This window comes from Haliotis rufescens, unplaced genomic scaffold, assembly GCF_023055435.1.
Source record: "Haliotis rufescens isolate VD_foot unplaced genomic scaffold, xgHalRufe1.0.p SCAF_5, whole genome shotgun sequence".
Lineage (NCBI taxonomy): Eukaryota > Metazoa > Mollusca > Gastropoda > Lepetellida > Haliotidae > Haliotis > Haliotis rufescens.
The window spans coordinates 1,106,495-1,122,628 of record NW_025964223.1 but is presented as its reverse complement, the minus strand read 5'-3'; the positions used below and the strand labels follow the sequence as shown (position 1 = coordinate 1,122,628).

Here is a 16,134-nt window from a genome sequence, read left to right as displayed (position 1 = left end):
AGATGTTTTTATCTCTAAAACATGTCATATTTACGGGAACACTGTAACGAAAATATTGTATTGTTTCCAAAGACATTATCATTAGTTGAAGAAATTGTGTAATCATAGGGAGTGTGTACAAGACATATTATGTTTATGTTTATGTGTTGTTTAACGCCGCACTCAGCAATATTCCAGCTATATGACGGCGGTCTGTGTATAATCGTGTCTGGATAAGACATATTAGAATATCAATTCAACTCATCTTTGAAAAAGCTTTTGGTTGTCAATGATATCTAATATATGCTCTTGTACCAAATTTAATATTGTTATTGTTTTTAAATGAATATCTTTCACTTACTCAGAAACAAATGAGAAAGTTTACAACAAGTGACAAAATATTTAGTGGTATTCCCGTAACTTCACCGCTAATTAATATTTAGAGTTCTCTCCCTTAGAGCACCTGCCATAACAAAATTATTTCGATGCTGAGACCGCCTGTGTTTACCTCATGAGTTCATGCAACAGAAATGTGCGTTGTGCATGATATGACTGCACACGGACGTTTTACACACTGTTGTTTAAGTTGAAGTAAGTATGGCGCGTTTCAATTGTACAGTTCTCCTTCGCTTTGTTTACGATGCCTGGGGTACTATGACCTAGCCTTGTGAAGTCAATGACCCATCAATGGCATCAGAAAGTTGGTGCTGCAAAACCGTTGTTTCTTTGTCATTTGTAAGACGTATTTTACCGAATGTATGATAGTTATTGTTTGTCAAATATTTCATTTTAATATCACACAGACGTGAATGTATCAGCATGCTTCGTTCCGTCTGTAATAATGTGACTCATTCCCCTTGTACCAGGAGGCGGAGGATGGGTGGGTTATTGAGTGTAGAAGTCTGTTGTTTCTGCTGCGTTATATTGATGTAGGAACTGTGTCTGTTGGAAAACATCGGATAATGGGAAAATAATGTATGTTTGAAATGATAAGTCAATTCCCGAGACACTGTAAAGTGCCATTATTATATAGGCTAAGAATAAGGTAAAGAAACATGCTAATAATACCAAATTAAAATGATGGCACCGCAGTAGAAAAGTGGCTACTGTGATGTCTGAGAAAACTGGTGCCATATGTAGGATAAATTTGAATGGAATGTAAGAAAACAACAATTATTTACCATGTTCACTGTTTATAAAATACATGTTAATAAGTCTATATCAATGTGTTTCTTTTCATTTTCACTCCTTTTCATTCATTTTCATTCCTTAACATAAATGCTCTACACTGGAAATATAAATTACGATACATACCGTATTCGACATAATAAGCGCCCAGGGCGCTCTCAAAATTAGAAATAGGGGGCTCTTATTAGAATATATATTTTTGAGTTCAAAGAGCGTAAATTTCGTGGTTTATGCTGAAATGTTTATAAACGACAGATATATTTTTCCAGAATTTAATTGCCCATAATTAAGGGTGCATATAACAAACGTATTATGCACGAATAAATAGCCTTGTGTACATTTATCAATCGGAAGGGGTGCTAATTAGGATTGTTCACTAGCCAGTATATTAACAAATATCGCCGTGGGCGCTTATTAGAGCGGGGCGCTTATTACGTCGAATACGGTATGTGTTATTGGTAAGTTCAAAGAGCTTTATTCGCTATAGCACTGCAGTTTGTTTCCTCCCTTAGTCATGCAAGGATCCAGTGATCATGGGTTCAGATCTCAGATTTACCCTGATAATAATAATAAATGTAAATTCATAGGCGCCAATGTCCAGATTGGACCTGCTCCAGAGCGTGAGTCAGGCAGTGAGCAAAGAGTCCATGAAAGCTGGAGCGGGATTGGAACAGATGTGTTTGTAACAATCCCTTGAATTTGTTGATGACTTTGGCGCTCTAGATGTCGATAGGAATGTTGTTCCAAAGTGGTGGACTGGCCTTTGCACTCAACAATTATGATCCCCCTTAGTTTGTCTGCCTCATATCTGTGCCCAAGTGTCTAGGACCTGTCGTTACATCACTTTTCTCAAACCTTAAGCTGATCCGCCATTATATGATGGAGACAGTTTCCGAAGCATTGTTGAAGCCAACTCTCACGTTTGTCTCTAAAATATACTCCTGTTTAAATATTTTCTGTGTTTATTTTATTTTATTTTGTTCCCTTGACGACCAGTGTAACTTGAGTTTCACAATATTTAAAATTTGATCAATGATAATGAAAAAAACTAAAATTGATGATGAGCTACAAATTCACAATGATTTATCTTTTTGACTTTTCTCAGATGACCTGAGGAATAGTAACACAAAACAACTGATATTGGCTTGTCACTGACACTACTCAGTCATTGGAGCCAGAACAGGGCAGACTTCAGGATAGCTGCAGACCCTTTTGTCTAATTGTGACCTGAACATGTTACAGGTGATACAGGTCATCAGCGAGATGTAAGGTCATCATCAGTGATGTCCTAGACTAAACAGTGCCGACACAGCCAAACCAATCTCCACGGTCCTGACAGTCATGGCCACAACAGTGTCTCCATCATCGCCCACGCCTGGCAACCAGTCTAGCAACACCTCGACCCCCACAGACATAATGGTGGTGGGATGTCTTGGCAGCTTCCAGACTGTTGCTTGCATCAGGTTAGTGCTGTATGTTGGTACTAGTTGTCTCCCTTGATCAGTCAGTATGTCATGAACAGGTGCTTGGCAGCTTCCAGACTGTTGCCTGCATCAGGTTAGTACTGTATGTTGATACTAGTTGTCTCCCTTGATCAGTCAGTATGTCATGAACAGGTGCTTGGCAGCTTCCAGACTGTTGCCTGCATCAGGTTAGTACTGTATGTTGATACTAGTGGTCCAGTCAGGATGTAATGAACAGGTGCTTGGCAGTTTCCTGCCTAATGCCTGCATCAGGCCAGTGCTGTATGTTGATACTAGTTGTCTCCCTTGATCAGTCAGGATGTCATAAACAGGTGTTTGGCAGCTTCCTCTGCCTGTTGCCTGCATCAGGTCAGTGCTGTATGTTGATACTAGTTGTCTCCCTTGATCAGTCAGGATGTCATAAACAGGTGTTTGGCAGCTTCCTCTGCCTGTTGCCTGCATCAGGCCAGTGCTGTATGTTGATACTAGTTGTCTCCCTTGATCAGTCAGGATGTCATAAACAGGTGCTTGGCAGTTTCCTGCCTGTTGCCTGCATCAGGCCAGTGCTGTATGTTGATACTAGTTGTCTCCCTTGATCAGTCAGGATGTCATAAATAGGTGCTTGGCTGCTTCTTGACTGTGTGTGATGAACATAATGATTGTCTATGATTTGCTACAGGAACAGTGTGTTGACCCTGCTGGCGGTGATCACGGCGTTCCTGTGTGTGATGAAGGTGGCCAAGCTCCACATGGTACAGCACCAGGCCTGCCATCAGTACATCATCTTCTACTGTGCTTCTCTGGAATGTCTCCTGGGGTAAGACTTCTTACTCAACTTGCTGCCACATGGGGATGGTTGATCTGCTGTAGTCGGGGGTAGTAGGAGTCTACTACTCTCTTAGGATAGGGCTTCTTACTGACACATAGGGCTAGTCTGCTAGTCTTCTTGTATGTCTACAATGTAGTTGTCTTTGCACAATGGTGTGTTCTCTCTACACAGAGGTGTCCACTGGGTGTTGGGCGGGTGTCTCCAAGATAGAGAATAGTCTACGATGTAGTTGTAGCTGCATCAATGTTGTGTTCTGTCTACACAGAGGTGTCCACTGGGAGTTGGGCAGGTGTAACCAAAATAGAGAATAGTCTACGATGTAGTTGTAGCTGCATCAATGGTGTGTTCTGTCTACACAGAGGTGTCCACTGGGAGTTGGGCAGGTGTAACCAAAATAGAGAATAGTCTACGACGTAGTTGTAGCTGCATCAATGGTGTGTTCTGTCTACACAGAGGTGTCCACTGGGAGTTGGGCGGGTGTTACCAAGATTGAGACTAGTCTACGATGTAGTTGTAGCTGCATCAATAGTATGTTCTCTCTACACAGAGGTGTCCACTGGGTGTTGGGTGGCTTTGCTCAGCTGGACTTCGTGCTCCAGTGGCTGAAGCTCCTCCAGTTCCTGGTGATGTGCCACTTCTACTGGACACTGGCTACCAGGGCTCTACGAAGGGAGAAGATAGCAAAGAGGTAAGAGTTTATTCAAAGTTGCATAAAATTCAACTCACTCACTGTGAGTGAACATCTCTAGTCATCCACCTCCATAGTCCAGTGGATAGGGCATCTGACCAAAAAGCCGATCCCTTAAAGATGTTACTTGTGACACCCTGTGTGGCACTTGGCATTAAGGGGATAAAACAAGGACTGGTCGACTCAAAGTCAGCATACTGTGTCTGAGTGGGGTATCCATGTTAAACTGCAGCTTGGTATCTCAATGGACTAGCGCTATTGAGCCGACATCTAGTACACTAGAACTATAGCACAGGGGAGGTAAGTCAGGGATGGAAATTAGAAGCAGACCACTAGCCCAGATTTATGAATGTATCTAGAGGGCTTGTACAATTTCTGGGGCTCCGGGGGCCCTTTGCTATATCTCACTACTCAGACTAGTGGATGGTCTAGTTTAATTTCCATCCCTGTAAGATGTCTTTCATAGTGGCTTAAACTTCAACTCAGTCACTCTCAGTGTCCAACTCTTTGTCTACTGACATTTGTCTGGGATTTGTCCACTCTAGCCATGTTTTTGGCATCAGTATGGAAACATGTTCGCCAAAAGCAGGAAGGATTATGTTCCTTGACAATCCTGTGCTAATGATGTATGTAGGTACGTATTTCTCTTTTCACTGACGTAATTCCTGTGCTGCAATATCTCAGTTTGCATCAGTAGGTGGGCTTAAGGCCTGGAGAGTATTTTATCATCGATGCTTCCATGTTTCAGATTCTTGACTCCATTTCTGATGGCAGCGTGCGTGTACTTCACCGTCATCACCGCGCTGGGCATCATCAACGTTCAGTCTACGCACATAGAGTGCCTGCGTAAGTCTGCTGCTGCAGCCCGGCCCCAGGGCATGCTGGGTAGAGTTGATCCACTGCGTCAGTGGTGTCGAGTGTAAGATGGGAGGAAATGTGGTAACTCTGAATTAGAGGAAATATGGTATCTCTGCATTAGAGAAAATACTATATCTGTGAATAAGAGGAAATACTATATCTGTGAATAAGAGGAAATATGGTATCTCTGAATTAGAGAAAATACTATATCTGTGAATTAGAGGAAATATGGTATCTCTGAATGAGAGGAAATATGGTATCTCTGAATTAGAGGAAATATGGTATCTCTGAATTAGAGAAAATACTATATCTGTGAATTAGAGGAAATATGGTATCTCTGAATTAGAGAAAATACTATGTCTGTGAATTAGAGGAAATATGGTATCTCTGAATTAGAAGGAATATTGCATCTTTGAATTTGAGAAAACTTCATCTCTGAGTTAAATGAATCGGGTGTAAAGTAGGCAGTTTGGTGTCTTTGATTCTAGTGTATATTAGACATTGTTCTGGAAATAAATATATAAAATAAAGGAACTAGGGCGTCTATGAATTAGAAGACATATGGTGACTCTGAGTCAAGTGTATGTCTGACATTCTCCGTACAGAGCCCTACTGGCTGGAGCTGTCGGCCGCGGAGTTTGTCATCGTGCAGCTGTTTGCCGTGGCTGGGTTCTACATCACACGACGTCTCAACGAAATCAGCACCCTCGACTCCGTCAGATGGACACAGAAGAGAGACCTCTGGTGGTGGGTACCTCATTCAGTGGAGAAATAAACTCTCTCCACCATCTTAGGGTGCACAGTTGCCCTGCTGTGCAGAGTAGTGTCCCTTGATTGTACCAGGATCCACAAGTCCTGGGTTTCAGTCGACTATGTACCTGTGCTAGCAGGTTAAACCAAAGTGGTGAAGCTCTGTGATCTGTGAACATTGGGGTTCCTCCAACGTGAGCTGAGCTGCTGTTATTGTAGTGGGGTAAAACCCAATTCACTTCAATGTCATCCAGATAATACATTTTCTATCATTGTGGACCGTACATTATTAAAATAATATAGTGCTGTATCCATCTACCCTCTCATGGTTACTTAAAAAAATCAAGCAAATACCTACATAAAATAAGGATCCGAAATTTGGAATCAAATTCTATTGGTAAGCATTTGGATAAGTCAGTGTCAGATGGCTCAAGAATGTTTAGAAATGTTTAGTAGCAGGGAGGATGCTGTATGTTGGATGGGGGTACTGTATGTTGGATGGGGGTACTGTATGTTGGATGGAGGTACTGTGGGTACTGTATGTTGGATGGAGGTACTGTATGTTGGATGGGGGTACTGTATGTTGGATGGGGTACTGTATGTTGGATGGAGGTACTGTGTGTTGGATGGAGGTACTGTATGTTGGATGGAGGTACTGTATGTTGGATGGGGGTACTGTATGGTGGATGGGGGTACTGTATGGTGGATGGAGGTACTGTATGTTGGATGGAGGTACTGTATGGTGGATGGAGGTACTGTATGTTGGATGGAGGTACTGTATGTTGGATGGGGGTACTGTATGTTGGATGGGGGTACTGTATGTTGGATGGGGGTACTGTATGGTGGATGGAGGTACTGTATGTTGGATGGGGGTACTGTATGTTGGATGAGGTACTGTATGTTGGATGGAGGTACTGTATGTTGGATGGGGGTACTGTATGTTGGATGGGGGTACTGTATGTTGGATGAGGTACTGTATGATTGATGGAGGTACTGTGGGAACTATATGTTTGATGGAGGTACTGTATGTTGGATGAGGTACTGTATGTTGGATGGAGGTACTGTGGGTACTGTATGTCGGATGGGGGTACTGTATGTTGGATGGGGGTACTGTATGTTGGATGGGGGTACTGTATGTCGGATGGAGGTACTGTATGTTCGATGGAGGTACTGTGGGTACTGTATGTTGGATGGGGGTACTGTGGGTACTGTATGTTGGATGGGGGTACTGTGGGTACTGTATGTTGGATGGGGGTACTGTATGTTTGATGGAGGTACTGTATGTTGGATGGGGGTACTGTATGTTAGATGGGGGTACTGTATGTTGGATGGGGGAACTGTATGTTGGATGGGGGTACTGTATGTTGGATGGAGGTACTGTATGTCGGATGGGGGTACTGTATGTTCGATGGAGGTACTGTGGGTACTGTATGTTGGATGGGGGTACTGTGGGTACTGTATGTTGGATGGGGGTACTGTATGTTGGATGGAGGTACTGTATGTTGGATGGGGGTACTGTATGTTGGATGGGGTACTGTATGTTGGATTGGGGAACTGTATGTTGGATGGGGGTACTGTATGTTGGATGGAGGTACTGTATGTTGGATGGGGTACTGTATGTTGGATGGGGGTACTGTATGTTGGATGGGGGTACTGTATGTTGGATGGGGGTACTGTATGTTGGATGGAGGTACTGTATGTTGGATGGGGGTACTGTATGTTGGATGGGGGTACTGTATGTTGGATGGAGGTACTGTATGTTGGATGGAGGTACTGTATGTTGGATGGAGGTACTGTATGTTGGATGGGGGTACTGTATGTTGGATGGAGGTACTGTATGTCGGATGGGGGTACTGTATGTCGGATGGGGGTACTGTATGTTGGATGGAGGTACTGTATGTTGGATGGAGGTACTGTATGTTGGATGGGGGTACTGTATGTCGGATGGGGGTACTGTATGTTGGATGGGGGTACTGTATGTTGGATGGAGGTACTGTATGTTGGATGGGGGTACTGTATGTTGGATGGGGTACTGTATGTTGGATGGGGGAACTGTATGTTGGATGGGGGTACTGTATGTTGGATGGAGGTACTGTATGTTGGATGGGGTACTGTATGTTGGATGGGGGTACTGTATGTTGGATGGGGGTACTGTATGTTGGATGGAGGTACTGTATGTTGGATGGAGGTACTGTATGTTGGATGGAGGTAGTGTATGTCGGATGGGGGTACTGTATGTTGGATGGGGTACTGTATGTTGGATGGGGGAACTGTATGTTGGATGGGGGTACTGTATGTTGGATGGAGGTACTGTATGTTGGATGGGGTACTGTATGTTGGATGGGGGTACTGTATGTTGGATGGGGGTACTGTATGTTGGATGGGGGTACTGTATGTTGGATGGAGGTACTGTATGTTGGATGGGGGTACTGTATGTTGGATGGGGGTACTGTATGTTGGATGGAGGTACTGTATGTTGGATGGGGGTACTGTATGTTGGATGGGGGTACTGTATGTTGGATGGGGGTACTGTATGTTGGATGGAGGTACTGTATGTTGGATGGGGGTACTGAATGTTGGATGGGGGTACTGTATGTTGGATGGAGGTACTGTATGTTGGATGGAGGTACTGTATGTTGGATGGAGGTAGTGTATGTCGGATGGGGGTACTGTATGTTGGATGGGGGTACTGTATGTTGGATGAGGTACTGTATGTCGGATGGGGTACTGTATGTTGGATGGAGGTACTGTATGTTGGATGGGGGTACTGTATGTTGGATGGAGGTACTGTATGTCGGATGGGGGTACTGTATGTTGGATGGGGGTACTGTATGTTGGATGGAGGTACTGTTTGTTGGATGGGGTACCATCAACAGAAGCTTTAGCTTGTGGCTGGTATGTAAGGTGTTTAAATAAGTTATAAATGTCTCAAAATCCTAATTCAAGTAGAGTGGTTTTAGTCCAAAAGAAGTAGTTTTGTTTAGTTATATAGTCTCCACTCATACTGTTGTTTGTGTCCATTGTATTTATTTATGATAATTGTTAATATTTCTGATTTATTCAAAATTGATACTAAAGGCCCCTATCTGCTCGGTTGGTGGCTTTCGAGCTGGTATATGTCTAGGGCCTGCATCCGTTCTTGTTTTCCTCACATATCCATCGGGCACACTGGGACATGACTTAAATCGCTAAGACCCTTCACTCCCTCACTCCCTCCCTCACTCACTCACTGGTGTCCTGCTGTTACTTTCAGCATCATCGTGGTGTTTGAGATATCCGCCCTTGTTGGGTTCATCTATGACGTCACTCTCCAGATCAGTAAGTCCATGCTGGTGTATTGCATTTATTCTCCCACACATATATAAGTCATCACCTTTTAGATGATTCTTTTTAAAATTAATATTTATGCAAATTTAAGAAGAAAGCTCTTGCTGTCTGTCAATTCTAGTGTTTTCTACATACATAATGATAACATGCAGTTTAAATTGATAGGAATATTGAATATCTACCATAATAATACTCATAAAGACAGACAGACAGATACATACAGACAGACAGACAGACAGATACAGACAGACAGATACAGACAGACAGACAGATACAGACAGACAGATACAGACAGACAGATACAGACAGACAGATAGATACAGACAGACAGATACAGACAGACAGACAGACAGACAGATACAGACACATGTATTACTGACAGACAACAATCATCATCTGTTAATTTGCAAGTAAGTACTTGTATCAAACCTTGTATCAAATCAACAGGTTCACAATGATCTCACTGTTTCTTTTCAGTTGGAGATGAAAGCAAAGGTTGCAGTGCAATATTTGTGAGTAGTTTACATGTCTTATTGTTAATATTGTTTAAGTCTGGAACATTATGAAGTAGAGAAGAAGGAATTCCAATTTCCAAATTTCCTTGTCGTTCAATAACATTGTAAGCAGATGTAAGCACCACATTGACCATACTGTTAAGAAATTAATGCTATATACAAATATGTTTTTTTTCAATTTTGAACACTAAGCCTGTACAAGGTCTTACTGAAATGTTCTGATCAATTGTTTGTTGAAATACGGCTTGTAAAGTCCGTTTCCATGGTTTCAGCTCTACACTCAGGAACTGTACTCCCCAATCTTCGTTGTCTTCACGGTGAGTACCTGCTAGTTGATTGTGGCCAGCCAATCAGGTGCCAACCTGGTGATAGTAGCTTGTGAGTGATGTTACATGATGCCCTGGTGATGTTTGGCTTCATGATGTCCTGGGGATGTTTGGCTACATGATGTCCTGGCGTGTTGCTACATGATGTCCTGGCGATGTTTGGCTACATTGAGTCCTGGTGATGTTTGGCTACATGATGTCCTGGTGATGTTTGGCTACATGATGTCCTGGTGATGTTTGGCTACATGATGTCCTGGTGATGTTTGTCTACATGATGTCCTGGCGATGTTTGGCTACATGATGTCCCGGTGATGTTTGGCTACATGATGTCCTGGTGATGTTTGGCTACATGATGTCCTGGTGATGTTTGGCTACATGATGTCCTGGTGATGTTTGGCTACATGATGTCCTGGTGATGTTTGGCTATATGATGTCCTGGCGATGTTTGGCTACATGATGTCCCGGTGATGTTTGGCTACATGATGTCCTGGTGATGTTTGGCTACATGATGTCCTGGTGATGTTTGGCTACATGATGTCCTGGTGATGTTTGGCTACATGATGTCCTGGTGATTTTTGGCTACATGATGTCCTGGCGTGTTGCTACATGATGTCCTGGTGATGTTTGGCTACATGATGTCCCGGTGATGTTTGGCTACATGATGTCCTGGTGATGTTTGGCTACATGATGTCCTGGTGATGTTTGTCTACATGATGTCCTGGTGATGTTTGGCTACATGATGTCCTGGTGATGTTTGGCTATATGATGTCCTGGCGATGTTTGGCTACATGATGTCCCGGTGATGTTTGGCTACATGATGTCCTGGTGATGTTTGGCTACATGATGTCCTGGTGATGTTTGGCTACATGATGTCCTGGTGATGTTTGGCTACATGATGTCCTGGTGATGTTTGGCTACATGATGTCCTGGTGATGTTTGGCTACATGATGTCCTGGTGATGTTTGGCTACATGATGTCCTGGTGATGTTTGGCTACATGATGTCCTGGTGATGTTTGGCTATATGATGTCCTGGTGATGTTTGGTTACATGATGTCCTGGTGATGTTTGGCTATATGATGTCCTGGTGATGTTTGGCTACATGATGTCCTGGTGATGTTTGGCTATATGATGTCCTGGCGATGTTTGGCTACATGATGTCCTGGTGATGTTTGGCTACATGGAGTCCTGGGGATATTTGGCTATATGATGTCCTGGCAGTGTGTGGGTACATGATGTCCTGGTGATGTTTGGCTACATGATGTCCTAGTGATGTTTGGCTACATGATGTCCCGGTGATGTTTGGCTACATGATGTCCTGGTGATGTTTGGCTACATGATGTCCTGGTGATTTTTGGCTACATGATGTCCTGGCGTGTTGCTACATGATGTCCTGGTGATGTTTGGCTACATGATGTCCCGGTGATGTTTGGCTACATGATGTCCTGGTGATGTTTGGCTACATGATGTCCTGGTGATGTTTGGCTACATGATGTCCTGGTGATGTTTGGCTACATGATGTCCTGGTGATGTGACATGATGATATGAGTACTTATCAGATTTAGGGAGGCACATGTGGCCCCATAATCCAAGGTGTTGCACTTTGCTGTGCAGAGTTGCATCCCTTACATACGCCAGGATGTGCTGGTTGTGGAATTCAATCGTAGATTTGCCGTTATAATAATCCAGGATCTGTCATGTGTTTCATGGATGTGGTAGATCTGCATTTACCCTGAAAGGTTGAAGTTGTGGCACATTGTGCGTTGCCCGTGTGTTATAAACTTTTACATTTTCGATATCTCTGAAACCGCAAGACCTGTGAAGCTGAAACTTTGCATGTATGATCCCAGCAATTGTATCCCTTACCATTGTTGACAGAATTAAAATCTGTTTTTAATCATGGCTGCAATATTGAATTGTTTTTCCCATTACTCTGCTTGGATAATTATGAAATATTAAGAGTTATCACAAGGTTTGTGTCACAACTTCCGTTGGTGCTGTTAACCCTTTTATTATGAAAACATGAAGTGAATGTTATACAGATGTTCGTCCTTAAAATTGTTAAATGTTTTTTTTCCATTGATAATATTTCACTCAAGGTAATTTAGTTGTTGATTAAATTATGGATATGAATGTCTATCTGTTGTAGATGCTGAAGCTGCTGGTTCCAATCTGGGTGATGCTGTTCGTGTTCCAGGCCACGCCGCCCTCGGCCAGTGACCGAGAGGACCTGCTGCCGGCATTCAGTGATGACGGGGTCAGTGACTCACATACTCCTGCATCTCCTTCTTACACTACACAAACTCTTCTTTTATGTCTTCTTTGGTGTAAAACAACCAAAACATACAATGAATGAAAAGATGAAAAAAGAACCTGATAATTCCATTGATCATGGTGCATTGATGGTTTTCTGATTTTTTTTTGCAGAGTTGCGTCCCTTTGCCATGCCAGGATCTGGTTGAAATCCAAACTATATTTTTATTTTTATTTATTATTTATACTGCACATATTCCCACTCGGGGGCATGCTAAAAGCCCTATTATTACCCCAGTCACTAGATCAGTGTGCACTCAAGAATCATTCTCAGCTTCCTGGGGAGCATACAACCCAAGCTGGCTATTAGGCACTAGAACATACTTATACCCACTGTTTCTCCAAACATCTACAGGCTTCTTGACTCTCTGTGGTGTATCTCTAACAATTAACGTTGACCTCTGAACGTTGTTGCAGACGTACACGTCGGTGTTCAGCGAGGACCAGCAATACCGTCAGCTGTACCACCCCACGGAGGACTACCGCAGCACCATGAGCGACACATCACCATCTTCCACCATCCCCAGTGTCGCCACGGCAACCGGTGTCCGCCGCACAGCATCCAACCTCGAGCCAATCAAAGAGGAGAGCATGGTGGCCGCTACGCCTCCTGTAGCTGACGCCCCAAGCTCCTACCCAAAATCAAAGTTTTATATCTAGAGATATATTATTAAGGAAGTTCGATCTGCCAGTGATAGTGCTAGCTAAATTGGGAACAGGTGTGTCTGTAGTTAAGCAATATATGTTTTGAACCATACAACCTTAACAGGGCCTCATTATTCATATATACCAGGACATTTGTATTTTGTAATACACACAGGAGAGTTAATTGCAGATGTAGGACATTCTGCTTGCTTTGTAGAGCAATATATGTGTTTTGAATCACATAGGTTTAAGCATGCCTGAAGTCCTTCCTTACTACTCCCATTGTATCCCTAGTAACATTGAGATGTTTTTGTTGTAAGTAAACAGTTGAACATGTGAATGTCATCTTCCCGAGACAAGAGAGTTAACTGACTTTAAAAGTCCAGTTTCCACCCTTGCCGAACTCTGCTGGAATTCCTGGGTCTGATCGTAGCACCACCAGTGGTTATTACGATTATGTCCCTTCTAAGCCTCTCCTATGGACCAATCAGATTCCATCTCTCATATCACTTGCAATTGCTTCAAACAAAATAGCAGCGCCCAGTCAAGATGATGTGTGCGATAAGCAAAATCTATATTGTTATACAATGACATGCATCAACCAAGTCAGCGAGCCTAACCTCCGGATCCCATTAGTCGCCTCTTACGACAAGCATAGTCGCCTTTTACAGTCAGAGTGGGTTGCCAAAACCTATCCTACCCCAGATCTTCATGGGTCCCAGCCAAAATCTAAGTCCATAATACCAGCCTAGTTCAGCAAGGGTGGAAACTAAACTTTTAAAGTCAGTTAACTCTCTTGCCTCCGGAAGATGGTGAATGTAGGATAAATACCTTTCTGTACGCCACCTCCAAAAAGGATTAAGCCTATGTTATCCTGATGTTCAGAAGAGTTAGGAAGATAATCCAAGCAATTTTTTTCACAATGGAGATGAGACAGTGCAAGTCAAGTTGACTTCTTTTACACTCACTTTGGAGCTTGTACTTATTGACGGGCAGTGGGGTAGTCCAGTGGTTAAAGTGTTCGTTTGTCGTGCCGAAAACCCAGGTTTGATTCTCTCATGGGTACAATGTGTGAAGCTCATTTCTGGTGTCCCCCGCCGTGTATTGCTGGAATATTGCTGAAAGGGCCTAAGACCATACTCACTCACTCACTCCATGTTGACAAGAAGTTACATCCCATGGAAGCTGACTTTGGGAATCACTTCTGTTCACCCCCACCCCAAACTTAAGCTTGAGACTTTTGAACATGAAGGTGTATGGAAATTCATGTCTGCTAAACCACATGGGGGGTCCTTGTTAGGTGTGGTCCCCAGCAACCGATACTATTGTAAGAGGCGACCAAATGGATCATTGCATCCTGATGGCATTGATCGTTCCTCACGCTCATCGATCACTGGATTGTCTGGTCAAGACTTGATTATTTACTGGCTGCCATCATAGATGGAATATCACAGTGTGTGGCATCAAACAACAGTATGCATGTTGAAGTAGCAAAATACTGACTCCACTAGAGGGGGGTGCGCACTATACTCAAGCAAATACGATAATCATCTCTCGGATGTATCTACTGAACAAAGTAGAGTAGGCATTGAAAACATATCGTCCGTACCAGACATGCTCAGTATAGCATGGTCTGACTCAGAGGCCCTGTTAAGGTTTGAGTGACATGTTATTTAAGTGTATCTGCTGTTATAAGATGCTGCTTTCGTACCCTGCCACTAACCTACATAACACCGTGACCCGGGGAGTACGTTGGGGTCACCACAAGTCAACACTATCGGGACTACGGAGACCTCATTGGTTCAGTTAGACAGACTCTGACACTCACCACTGTATTGTTCCGTCACCTACAATATACTGGCAATATGTTTCCTGTAAAGCCATGTGTATTTGATTGGTTGGTTTACAAATATTTTTCCCAATTTATGCTACTCAAAAGTAGTGATAGAACATCTGATTTTTTCACATGACTATAATTAATCTGTCATGTCATTGGTGATCTCTTGTCACCCTAGGGGCGGTCGGTAGCCTAGCGGTTAAAGCGGTCGCTCGTCACGCCGAAGACCCGGGTTCGATTCCCGACTTAGGTACAATGTGTGAAGCCCATTTCTGGTGTCCCTTGCTGTGATATTGCTGGAATATGGCTAAAAGCGGCGTAAAATCAAACTCACACGTGTCACCACGATGTTCTAGCATATCTAGTGTGGCCACGATTGTCAAACGTTTCACTCGGCTTGTACAGATAGCTGGCCATATATATAATAAATATTATATATTGTGCGGAGTACTTGGCATTTATGAGGTTTCACAGTGCTCTGTAACCTATGAAGGTATAATTGACAAACCTGAAACATGTTTATATTAATATTGGGTTTGTTCTCCAGTGCTTTAATTACCTGACATTTATCGCCAAAGATTACCATTAAAATGGCCATGACACTCCATTAATCTCCACTAAATTGCACTAATTGAAATCATCATGATAAACAGTTTGGTGGATTATCAGTTCCTGAAATTAATCAGTCGACATAGCTATAGGTCAAATTACCAATGGTAATCGTCCAGAAGGACGGGTGTCCAGTTTAACGAGGTTTTACTGTGCACAACATGATAATCATTAGAGGAATTTTCATGAAACTTAAGTGTCATTGTTAATGGAAGTATATAGATGAACTGTTATATAATGATATATAGCATCAAAGATACAAGATATATTGTCATATTTCTTTGTGTATAACATTTCCCATTTTGTCATTGTGCGCCATGTGTTTCCTCAATGGTTTTACTAGTGTGATCAAGGACATGATCAAATTAACTAGTTTTTTTACTCACTGATACATCCTTTTAGATTCTTTTAGAATTGATACCTATAGATATACGACATAAACTATTTATACAGATTCATAATTGTTTTACTTGAATTGTAAGATTGCTTGTGCCAGCCATGACAGTTCCATCGTCATCACATCTTTAAACCACAAAAGATTAATTAGTTGTTCGTCAAATTTGTCATCAAGCATATGGAACTGACAGTTCAATTTCTTTTGAAAAATGACAGCATAAAGATTTGTCTGTCGTCAAACATGAAGGTTCTTATACGCCATGATAGAGATTTGGTCACATACGTCTTCATTTTCGTTCACAAAAACTATCATTCTTGACGGTTGTCTTTTCTTTACAAAATCCAGGCAGCAGAACCAACGAACAAGTAATCAGTTAGTGGTGATCTTTGCATGTACATGTCATCAACCATTG

At 42.6% G+C, this 16,134-nt stretch overlaps 1 protein-coding gene across 1 annotated transcript; it reads left to right on the top strand.

The window, feature by feature from the left end:
- Positions 1-437: 437 nt before the first annotated feature.
- LOC124111834 lies at positions 438-13,343 on the top strand. The gene is made up of 11 exons (XM_048384473.1): positions 438-570; positions 2,410-2,630; positions 3,310-3,447; positions 4,007-4,147; positions 4,896-4,993; positions 5,611-5,752; positions 9,009-9,073; positions 9,560-9,594; positions 9,870-9,914; positions 12,071-12,178; positions 12,652-13,343. Exons 2-11 carry the CDS (start codon positions 2,509-2,511, stop codon positions 12,892-12,894), a joined length of 1,137 nt encoding a protein of 378 aa, XP_048240430.1. The 5' UTR covers positions 438-570; positions 2,410-2,508; the 3' UTR covers positions 12,895-13,343.
- The last annotated feature ends 2,791 nt before the right edge of the window (positions 13,344-16,134 follow it).